At 41.9% G+C, this 11,710-nt stretch overlaps 1 protein-coding gene across 1 annotated transcript; it reads left to right on the top strand.

Moving 5' to 3' along the window:
• The first annotated feature begins 10,018 nt into the window (after positions 1-10,018).
• LOC147663772 (olfactory receptor 5AR1-like) lies at positions 10,019-10,981 on the top strand. The gene has a single exon (XM_086950205.1). It carries the CDS (start codon positions 10,019-10,021, stop codon positions 10,979-10,981), a length of 963 nt encoding a protein of 320 aa, XP_086806331.1.
• The last annotated feature ends 729 nt before the right edge of the window (positions 10,982-11,710 follow it).

Below are 11,710 nucleotides of genomic sequence, written 5' to 3'. Positions count from 1 at the left end.
ACAAGTGACATAGGAGCTGCAAAACTCCTTTACCTTTTCAGACACATGGCAACAGTAGAAATTATTCACCTACTGGTTCCAAGTCTGTCCCAAATGATTTGCCAAGGGGATATCATGGCCCTTCATCAGGATGAACTCTCTGTACTTCTGGGGCACCACCACCCTCCTGGTGGCCCCATCCCTGAGGTATCTGGCCCCAGTATAAAACAGTCCATCTTCCCAGTAGATTCTGTGAAATCCACCTTCACCCCTAATCCTGCTTAGAGACTATCTACCTCAAGCTCCCAAGGGTGGGACAGTCTCTCTGTCCCTTGCAATACTCCTCTCTTGAGTGTCCACCTACTCCCGTCAGTTGTGCCAAGTCTGATTGCTATGGCAGTGATGGAGTCCCTACCTTAGAGGCCAGATCCTCCCCATCAGAGTCAGATTTCTCCTGTACCTCTGGAGTGTCCTGAGCTGGCTCACCAGGCCCAGTGCCCTTGTCCTTGGAGGCTTCACCCTTTATTCTAGGGTCCAAGTGTCCAGCCTTTACCTTCTGGATAGTCTGTGACCTGGTCACAGCACATACCCATTCAGAGAGAGCCATTATTTTTATATGGAGCCCTCTCTCCACCTCTGACCACTCAGATGGCTCCAGATCATTGCCCAGTAAACAGTCGACTGGGAGCACAGGAGACACAGCTTCCTTCATAGGGCCTGTCACACCTCCCCATTCCAAATCCACCATAGCCATCGGATGGAGTTTGATAGTGCGCTGCATTAATCACCTGGTAAAACTCACCTAGTAGCAACCTCTCTTAAGGCGCCAGCTTGTCCAGGTCCATAGTTACACTAGCCCATGTGTCTCTGATAGCCTCAACCTCAGTCCCATTAACTTTAGACCTTCTCCTATACTTATCTATGTTTGGAGGTAGGCAGCAAGGGTTGCAATATTCACCCCACCCAGGGATACTAAGGTTGCCTCTACCACCAGCCTACCCCTCTCTGGGGCAATCTCCACCCCCACACTTACACTCACAATCCCTGGGAATAACCCACTAGTCAGGAGATTTTTTGTGCATACAACATTGCCCCTTTTGTGCCCTGGCTGATTACAGTCAAAGCACATTCCCACCTTGGAGGATCAAAGAGCTTACCATTCTTTCCCTGATACCCCCTCCCATTGAATATGGGTTGACTCAGGCCCCATTCTCCCTATTCAGGTTTTTGTGGGTCTTTTGGGAACTTTGGATTTGGGTTGACTCAGGCCCCATCCTCCCTAGTCAGGTTTTTGTGGGTCTTTGGGGGACTGCTCTATTTTTTACGTTCTTTCCCCTGGGCTTTCCCCAGGGTAGGGACCTGTCCTCCTTTTTTCTGGTTGCCCCCTGGTGCTGATTGTAAACCCAGTTTCTCACCCATTCATTTTCTGCTTCCCCCAACTCTCTGGTCTGTCAGCTTAGAGTCTACTAGTCAGTGGCATACCTTTTCTAAAGCTCAATGAGTCAAGATGTGTTCTTTCAAAAACAAAGTATACAATCCCTCATATGTGTTCACATTGTGACCAACGATTCAGCCTTCTAGTGCCTTCACTGAAATGTCCACAAAGTCCACCCAGGACCATGTCCCACTTTCTGGGTGTCTCTATACTGCTTTGGAGTCAGACCAAACGTCTTGACTAAGCATTGCCTCATGTGAGAATAGGGGTTTTCCTCTTCCCCCTTCAGGGTCAAGAGCCTATCCCTGCACACTACTAGAATCAGTTTCTACAAGAGTGAATCCCAATGCTTGGGGTGGTCCCCAACACCTCAAACCCTCTCTCAAATGCATTCAACAATTTGTCAATGTCATCTCCCTCTGTGTACCTCAGTACTATACCGTTATGAAGCTTGTGGTCAAACCCAACACCCCTGGACATCTCAACCAGTTCCATTTCACCCTGGACATCTCAACCACTTTCTAATTATCACTACCACCATTTCTTCTTACCTTCTTCTCCTCCCACTGTTCCTTAGCTAGTTCCAATTTCCGTTGAATCCAACGCTTTGAATGATAATTGGGCTGCAAGCTGACAGACAACAGTGGTTTCTGATTAGGGGATCCTGCCCTCCTCCCACCATCTGGAATTACATAACTAACCCAGGAGACAATGGAGGAGGCATCATCTTCACCCTCCTCCGGGGTGACATTTTGTTGTGTCAGCTTCCCCCCGCCCTTCATTCTCTGGGGATGGGCTAGCCCAGGACATCAGGGACTTAACCAATTCTGCCTTCCTAATCTTGTGAGCAGAAGGTAGGCCCATAGCCTTAGACAAAACCCTAAGCTCAGCCACTCTGAGTTTAGTCAGTTTAGCTAGGTCCAGCTCTGTGGTTCCTTAGTTTTGGCTATCAATCAGAGATAGAACAAATTTAGAAAAATAAAAACAATGGATTAAAAACAGTTTAGTCCAAATGACAAAAATCAAACTGAAATGTTTTGTTTTAATACAAATTTGAGGATTTTAAAAATCTCAATTCATTTCACTAAAATGTGTAGTTTTGAAACACAACTCCTCATCCACACCACTGAACACCAAATGCTGGAAAGTGGATTATTAGTAGTGGTAAAAATGCATCTACCACTGGCAATAAGTCCACTAACGCAGTATAGGGCTCGGAATAGTTCTCAGAAAATTATTTCCATGCTTCCTGAATGTCCCCTTGAGGGTTAAAAAAACAATCCAAGGGTCTGGAAGCTACAAGATGGTCCTAGAAAGTTTGGAACCACAATTCCCACAAGGCACCTGTCAAAAACCCTTAAAAGTCCACTAGATGCACACCAGGCAGGTAACTCTTGGCAAAGTTGATGCAGGAGAGCTCTATTAGCCTGTAGCTTGCAGGGAGCCCACTCTTTATTCCTTTGAAATAAGGTGCATCCATGGGGCTGTAGTTCCAGATAATGCAGCAGGCGCAGTCAGTTAGCATGCAGGGCCTGATGGTAAAAATTTAGTTTCCAGCTTGGCAATCCTTCCTTATCTCTAAGTTTCAAGCAGCAGAGCTGAGAGGCTCTGCCCCTCACAGATATTATTTCTGTATTCTCTGGGGTCAATCAGGAGGGCACTCCTGCCCAATGAGGTGCAGGAAACACCCCAGAGCCTGGCCATTTCCCCCAGAGTGTGGCACAATGGTCTACCAGAAAACACTATTCTTTTCAAAATTCAATATGGCTGAAGTCTCTGAAGAGAGGCAAGAGCTAGCTAAACCAAACTCCGGGATGGTTCTTCTCCATAGTCTCCCTCCTCCTGGCATATGCACCTTCCTTCCTCAAGCCTGCCATCTGGCTGGGTTCAGAGGGGATGGGTGAAGATGGGCCTGGCTTCTTATGTCTGTCCCCTCGTTCCTTTAAAGCTCTTGATTTCCTTGCTTTGGCATTCCTACCTAGAAGAACACTCTCCTCCCGGAAGGTTCCTCATCCCAGGTGTCACTTATCTCTCCATTAAAGCAGCCTGGCTAATCTACTTATCTCTGACCAATCAGGGCAGACCACTGGAAGGCTGGATTTTGGCTTATGACAAGAAATTCTTATAACATATTTTCTGTACATTTGAGGGTAAGTCTAACAACATCATATTGTTGGATTTATCAATGTCTCCTAAGTCCTTGAATTATATTTTTGGTTGTCCCTTGCTGTACTTATGGATTTATAAGCTATTGCCGTGTTAACTGCTGTATCTTGAGTCTTCCAGCTGCTCAGCTAGAATGCATGTGATGTAGAATGTTGGATGAGTGGAATGTTAGTGGTTTGTGAATGTCAGTTGGGTGAGGGCTGAGCAGCAGGACAGCTGCTCCTGATGGGGTTATCTTCTTATCTTAACAATCTAACTTAATAAAGTAACTTGAATAATCGACCTTGAAGTATCCGTCATCTTTCCGATTACATCATTTGGCGATGTTTTAATGAAGCATCCATGTGTACAACTTAAAGAAATGGAAGCATGACAGAGACTTGACTGGAACAGGAAAAGCGAAGCCAAAGGTTGTTGGAAAAGGAATCTGTCAAGTAAATAAAATCGGAAAAAAGAAAATCTCGAGGTGAATGACTTTTAACACTATGAGTGTATGTGTGAAACGCTGTCTGGCAATCTAACCCCATCAGTGACCTGGGGATATATGATGTTACAACGCGGACTGTAACAACGCATACCGTTACAACGCATCTTTTACAACGCGAATACTGTTACAACTCATGTATTTACAACGCATTTTTTTACAACGCAGGTACCTTTACAACGCAGACCATTACAACGTAAGTATTGGTAAGTATATATTAATATTAATATTATAATCGTAAATTAATTTTTAAAAATATAATTTAATGTAATTTAATTTCATTTAATTTCAATTAATTAATTTAATTTAAAATTAAATTTACTTTATTTTTACCCTGTACCCCTGTACCCCCAAAAACTCAAAACTGACCCTCAACCCCAAAAATAAATTAAAGTAATTTAAATTAATTTAATTTCAATTAATTAATTTAATTAAATATTTTAATAATTTAAAATTAATTTTACTTTATTTTTACCCTGTACCCCTGTACCCCAAAAAACTAAAAACTGACCCTGAACCCTAAAAATACCCCTTTACCCAAAAACTGAAAACTGACCCTGAACCCTAAAAATACCCCTTTACCCAAAAACTAAAAACTGACCCTGAACCCTAAAAATACCCCTTTACCCAAAAACTGAAAACTGACCCTGAACCCTAAAAATACCCCTTTACCCAAATACTGAAAACTGACCCTGAACCCTAAAAATACCCCTTTACCCAAAAACTGAAAACTGACCCTAAACCCTAAAAATACCCCTTTACCCAAAAACTAAAAACTGACCCTGAACCCTAAAAATACCCCTTTACCCAAAAACTAAAAACTGACCCTGAACCCTAAAAATACCCCTTTACCCAAAAACTAAAAACTGACCCTGAACCCTAAAAATACCCTTTACCCAAAAACTAAAAACTGACCCTGAACCCTAAAAATACCCCTTTACCCAAAAACTGAAAACTGACCCTGAACCCTAAAAATACCCCTTTACCCTAAAACCCAAAACTGACCCTGAACCCTAAAATTACCCCTTTACCCCAAACATATAACATTTAAAATATAATTATATACTTACCAATACTTACGTTGTAATGGTATGCGTTGTAAAGGTACCTGCGTTGTAAAAAAATGCGTTGTAAAAACATGAGTTGTAACAGTATCTGCGTTGTAATAGATGCGTTGTAACAGTACTGCGTTGTAAAAAATGCGTTGTAACAGGTGCATACCGTGACCTGGTCATCGGTCGCCCTGAAACTCGTGTATGCCAGATTTTTCAGCGTAAATCAAGTTTATTGCTAGCAGATGTGTCATTTGTGTGTGGTTCAGAGGCAGACAATCGAGCCTCGGAGAAAAGTAATGGCTGCTTGACTGCTGCTGGGTTATTTGTTTGTGGAACGGGGGCAGTAAATCGAGCCTCAAAGCTATGTATACGATGACAGATAACCATCGATCTGTGCGAGGATTAACACCAGCTGCTGTGTACTGGGATTATTATTGTTCGGGGGCAGAAAATCGAGCCTCAGGGAAGAATATGTGAAGGCAGTTTATTGTGTGAAATGTGAATTTTGCTGTGATGACAACGATTTGATCCCTGAAGTTACTGTGGAAGAGGAAAAGGCAGAAAGAGGGAACATTTCTACATTTTTCACTGTTTGGGAGAGAAAACGGTTAGGGTTTACATTTAAATAGTCATCACGAGACGGTAAAAATTGCAGGTTTACCTCATCTGTGGTCTTAAGAGTCATTCTCCATTCGCCTCTGACATTTATGAGGCATTGTTTTGTGTGTGTTTGTGCCGTGAACCAGCCGGCACGACGTAGATGTGCGTGCATCCATTTTGAGACAAGGGAAATCCCGGTAATGTCGACTGTTCGATACCATTTTGAGCTTAGAGGATTATGCCTCTGCACTGTGTGGAGTACCAGGTAATGGATTTCCTTTTATTTATAACTAGTCTTGCTAGAAGGAGTGGAGTGGAGTGTTTCGGGATATTATTAAAACAGTGAATATCTTCTTTAAAGAAACGGACAAAAAGGCGTTACGTGAAGGATGTCATTACAGGATTTATTTTGGAGATGAATGATACTGCGCAGATATCGGCAGCGCAGTTATCGGCAGCGTGTTGACAGAGGATAAGAGCCCAGTCGTGAAATAAAGATGAATAGTTAATGGTGTTCCCAAGCTGCGAACAATGTGGTTTATGTAATAAGACATGTGTTCGAGTATAGGATGCCACTCCGTGAGTCAAGATGGAGTCATTATTGGAAAAGTTTTGGAAGCAGAATCTTCGGACTAGCAGTCATTGTAACAAGTCAAAGGTCTCATGAATAGAACTGGGTTGGCGAACACAGAGGGAACTTTCAGTGCTTCTTGAAGACGTGGATGAAAGGCTAACATCGGAAATGAGTTGTATAAACACTTGAGTGCTGTCATGTTGTTAGTCCACTTAAGGGTTGTGTATGAGTGGAGTCAGGATGTTTGGCCACTCTTTGGTTGGTGTTATGTATGAGCTGCTTGCAGAATGGTCTGTTCTTTCACTAATTGTGAAGTTTGGTAGTAGGTGATTGAGTCACCAAGAGCTGTTTCACTTCAAATGTTGTGTGTGAGTTGTGTCATGGTATTTGGCAACTCATTAGCTTGTGTTTTAGGGGGGCTATGTGTATGTGGTCACCCCTTGTTAGTGTTGGTTGGTGGTAGGTGTTTAAGTCACTCAGAGCTGTTCCACAACTAATGTTGTGTGTGAATTGTGTCAGGTTGTGAGGCTACTCATTGGTTTCTGTGTGTGGGGGCTATGTTTTATGTGGTCACCCTGTTTATGAGATGACTATGCTGTATATGGTCAGTTTTTTTTTTAGGTATCGTGTGCTGTTTGATACCCGGCGCATGAATGAGTTATGTAAGTGCTTGTTCTTGGTCTGAGGTGTGCATGTTGTTTACCCGGCGCATGCATGAGTTACGTAAGTGCTTGTTCTTGGTCTGAGGTGTGCATGTTGTTTCCCGGCGCATGAATGAGTTATGTAAGTGCTTGTTGTTGGTCTGAGGTGTGCACGTTGTTTTGTGGCGCATGAATGAGTTATGTGAGTGCTTGAGTGCTTGTTCTTCGCCTGAATGTGTTATGTAAGTGCTTCTTCTTGGTCTAAGGTGTGCATGTTGTTTCCCGGCGCATGAATGAGTTATGTAAGTGCTTGTTCTTGGTCTGAGGTGTGCACGTTGTTTTGTGGCGCATGAATGAGCTATGTGAGTGCTTGTTCTTCGCCTGGGGTGGGCATGTTGTTTCCTGATATGTATGGTGTTAAGGTTTGTTCTTGTGTGCCTTTCTTGTTATACTTGTCTGGCCAACTGGTATGATTTGTGGCACATGGACGTAGAATGTAGGTTAGTTGTTTATTTCAGAAAGTAATGTGATGCTCTCTTCAGACTGTAGTGTGCAAGATGAGTTACATTTATTGTATGCACTGTTAAAAATGTCATCCTTTTTATTGCACTATGCAGTTGCTCCCCTAACGAAGGGAGATATGTTGTATCTTGAGTCTTCCTGCTGCTCAGCTAGAATGCATGTAATGTAGAATGTTGGATAAGTGGAATGTTAGTGGTTTGTGAATGTCAGTTGGGTGAGGGCTGAGCAGCAGGACAGCTGCTCCTGATGGGGTTATCTTCTTATCTTAACAATCTAACTTAATAAAGTAACTTGAATAATCTACCTTGAAATATCCATCATCTTTTCGATTACATCATTAACCTTTGTGGCTAGGGATCTACAATTGAGAAAATAAAATGTCCAATTCTCCAGCACCAGGCCCTATAAACATACTTTTTTAAGGATCCCAATTATATGTACCTGTACCCCCCCCCCACCCCTGGGACACATAGGGGAGATTCTGGGGGTACCTAGTATGCCCAAATATTGTAGTTTATAAAGTTGTAAGTGCTTAACACCAAAGTCGAGTTTGGGCATAATTTACATTAAAAAGCAGTTCTGAAACACAAAATTACTATCATATACTAGGGACTTAAAGGTAGTTTTAATTCCCCTGCCCTGTTATATACTAGGTACTTATAAGGTAGGTCATGCCAATCAGAGGGGTACCCTAACCTATAGCGTAACCTAGTGTCTGTACCACCAGTACCAGTCAGCATACAATGGGGTGCCAAGGGTACAGGATAGCTTTGCAACACTCTGTATGATGTATATGTTTTGTAAAGTGCTTTGACACCCTACGCTGTTATGAGTAGCACCATAAAATAAATGAAATGTATGTGTGAGAGACAGGATATCAAGAGATAAGGAGAACTGTTGAAGGGTGGTGGCAAGGCAATCTGTGGAGAAGAGTCCAGGGGTCCATGGGGGCGTGTCAAAAAAGATTGTCGCACCGGCCACCACCAGCACTAAAACCATCCCTTTAATTAGCTTACAGACCATATAACATGTGAACATTTTGTGAGGTGGGGTGATGCATAGAGTTTAGCACAGTCTGAAGCATTTGACTTCACTGCCTCCCCCTTTTAATACCAAATGAATCTTCTGAGGCTGCAACTGATGTCCTCGGGAGGGTTCACTGCCATAATGGACACTGGCTGCCAAACAATTAGCTGGAAGCACACTCTCTGCAGGGGTTTCCAGTTAACTATAATCATACCCTATGATATCGGCCCTTCATTGGGTGACTGTGTGAAGAGATTCAATATCGTGTGACAGACAGACACCATGTGAGTTGGAAGGTCTGAGCTCAGCTAATGGGCTGAAAGTGTTGCAGGCATGAAAAAAATCACATACAATATTTAGAACAAAACTGCTATTAACCAAGCATGTGCATTGTTGCCCCAGAAAGTGTATTAGAAATGCAACTGTAAGAACAAAATAAGGCTGACTCTGATGTGAACATTTTCAGACACAAAATGTAAGAGTGGACATGACACCACAGATGTGCCTGTGCCCTGGACCCACCTTCTGTGACTCTACAAGTCTACATACACACCCTGCTTGAAAAGGCATTCAAGTAAACAAGATTCAAAGCCACAATGGAAGCGGATAGTCACGTTGAAATGCACAAGCCACCCTGATGAGCTCAGTTGTGAAAATCTCAATAAAGTTCAAGACAATCTTTTCCATCAGGCCTGCACAATGCTTCATTTGTAAAAAAAAAATAAGTGTCCTGGTCCTCGCCAGGCGGTCACTTCCGCTTGCATCTCCCATTGCTGTGGTCAATGCTGCCAATTACAGTATCAACACAGCTGCAAAGTATCACAATCCTACATGTGTAACACCCTGACTTTCCAGGCCCCTAGCCCCATAAGACTGGCTTTGGCAGAAGATATTAATCATGTTTAATATATATTGAAATAATAAACAACTGTTTTTATGCTCCTTTCTAACTTAGACAAACAGTGCCACCACGTTGCAGATTATCATAAATGCAGATGCTGACAATTAAGTGTTGGTGCTTAGCACCGGTAACCGCTGGCTCAAATTAAGCACTGCGCCTGCACCACCTCCATGAGACTCTCTTCAGTCCCTATATGGGTTTGATCCCCTCTCTTCAGGTCATTATGGACAATGTTGCGAGTCCTGAACTTTTAATCAACAAATCACTCATTTAAGATGATAATTAGTAAAATAGAATCAAAACATCCTATCGCACAAAGGTCCAGGACTGGAAACTGTGTATATGGCTGTCTGGGAGGAGGTGATCACCCACTCTCTCTCAATTTGTGGCTTCTACCTAGACAGTGATTGGTGGTAATACAGCTGTTATACCAAGGCTGATGTTTATCATTTGACCTACTAATTGCAACTCAGGTTTTTATTTTCTTAATACACTAAAAAACAGATGACAACAATTTTTCCAGATGCATGCCTTTTTATTCAACTACAATATCTTTTGCTTTTCATAATCGTTTTTCTCTTTTTTTCCTCAGATCTTCATTTTTTCATTGAAAAACAACACACTGCACTGAGATTATGGAAAAGTCGAATCAGACTCTCTTGAGTGAATTTCTAATTTTGGGATTATCGCAAAATCCTCTGCTTCAAATTCCAATTTTTATTGTATTCTTACTCATGTATTTATTTACTCTTCTTGGAAACCTTGTCATCATTACATTAATATGCATTGATACACATCTTCAAAATCCCATGTATTATTTTCTGATTAACTTATCTTTCCTAGATATTGGTTTGACAACGGTCATCATCCCAAAACTGCTGGCGGTCTGCCTGAAAGCGAAGAAATCTGACAAATCCATCAATTTCTCTTCATGCATTCTTCAATTCTATCTTTGTGTTTCCTTCATTAGCACAGAGTTTTACTTACTGTCAGTCATGGCCTATGACAGGTACCTTGCAATTTGCAACCCCCTACGCTATGCATCTATCATGAATAAAAGAGCCATGGTTTCATTGACTGTAACATCCTGGACAATAGGCTGTCTTGAAACTATACCATATGTTGTTTTGATATCAAATTTATCCTTCTGTGCATCTAATGAAATCAATCATTACTTTTGTGATATGAATGCTCTTCTAAAACTATCCTGTTCAGACACATATTACATAAATATTGCAACTTTCGGAGGGGGGACTGTAGGGGGACTTGGTCCTTTCATCTTAACAATTACTTCCTATGTGCTAATCATCTCAAATATCATGAAAATTCCCTCCAACACAGGGAGACAGAAGTTGTTCTCCACATGTTCCTCTCATCTGACTGCAGTTGTTTTGTTCTATGGAACTGAGCTCGGTGTTTACATGAAACCAACATCAGGGCACTCATTGGACACAGACAAGCTCTTTGCTGTAATGTATACAGCTGTCATCCCAATGTTGAATCCAGTTCTTTACAGTTTGAGGAACAAAGATGTAAAGTGTGCATTGAAAAAAGTTATAGGGAAACTAAGGCAGGCACACTGTACTACATTAATTTAATAGTTCAAGCTTTACCTTTATAAAGTATTCTTATCTATGGTCATGCCCCAAGTCTTCAGAGAGTTTGCTTATATTATTAATACCAAAAGTAAAGCACTGTGGAAATTAAATGTGTCTTTACTTATCAACAAAAAACTGGGCAAACGATACAGGAAATAACTAATGAATTTATACACATGAATGTAAACTAAGCCATCACATACTACATTGTTTTATGGGCTGTGGTGTCACACCTGTGGAGTTTCTCATTCCTCAGCTAAGAAACAAATCATACAAAAGGAGGGTACAGAGAAAAAACTAAGGGGCATATTAACAACGGCCAGCGATAATTATCGCTGGCTGTGCTCTGCAATAATTAAATTATCGCAGGCTATCTCTGGAACGTATCGCCCTGGTAGTGCGTTATTAACAATGCATTACTCCAGGGCGATAAACATTCCAGCGATAGCAAGGTTAATGCCCTTTTGCAGGGAACATCACTGGTTTTCCAGCGATGTTCCCTGCAAAACAGCGATAACCTTGCTGATACGACCCACATGGTCCTATCAGCATAATCCACCCCCTATGCTAGGGATGGCTAAATCAGGATTTTAGCAGACAATAGATTTTGGCGAAAACAGCAGTTTTTGCCAAATTCTAACGTGTGCTAAAATCATGTCGGCTACTTTTTAAATATTGCGATGTAAACATCAGTGATATTTGCAAGGTAGTCCATCTGGGGTACACCAA

Source organism: Lissotriton vulgaris, unplaced genomic scaffold (assembly GCF_964263255.1).
Source record: "Lissotriton vulgaris unplaced genomic scaffold, aLisVul1.2 SCAFFOLD_753, whole genome shotgun sequence".
In the NCBI taxonomy this organism is placed as follows: Eukaryota; Metazoa; Chordata; class Amphibia; order Caudata; family Salamandridae; genus Lissotriton; species Lissotriton vulgaris.
Note: the sequence above shows the minus strand (reverse complement) of the source record. Positions and strands in the feature narration are given on the sequence as shown.

Excerpts from the sequence above, each read along its gene's own strand:
- LOC147663772 (XM_086950205.1), top strand. The coding sequence starts at position 10,019 with ATGGAAAAGTCGAATCAGACTCTCTTGAGTGAATTTCTAATTTTGGGA.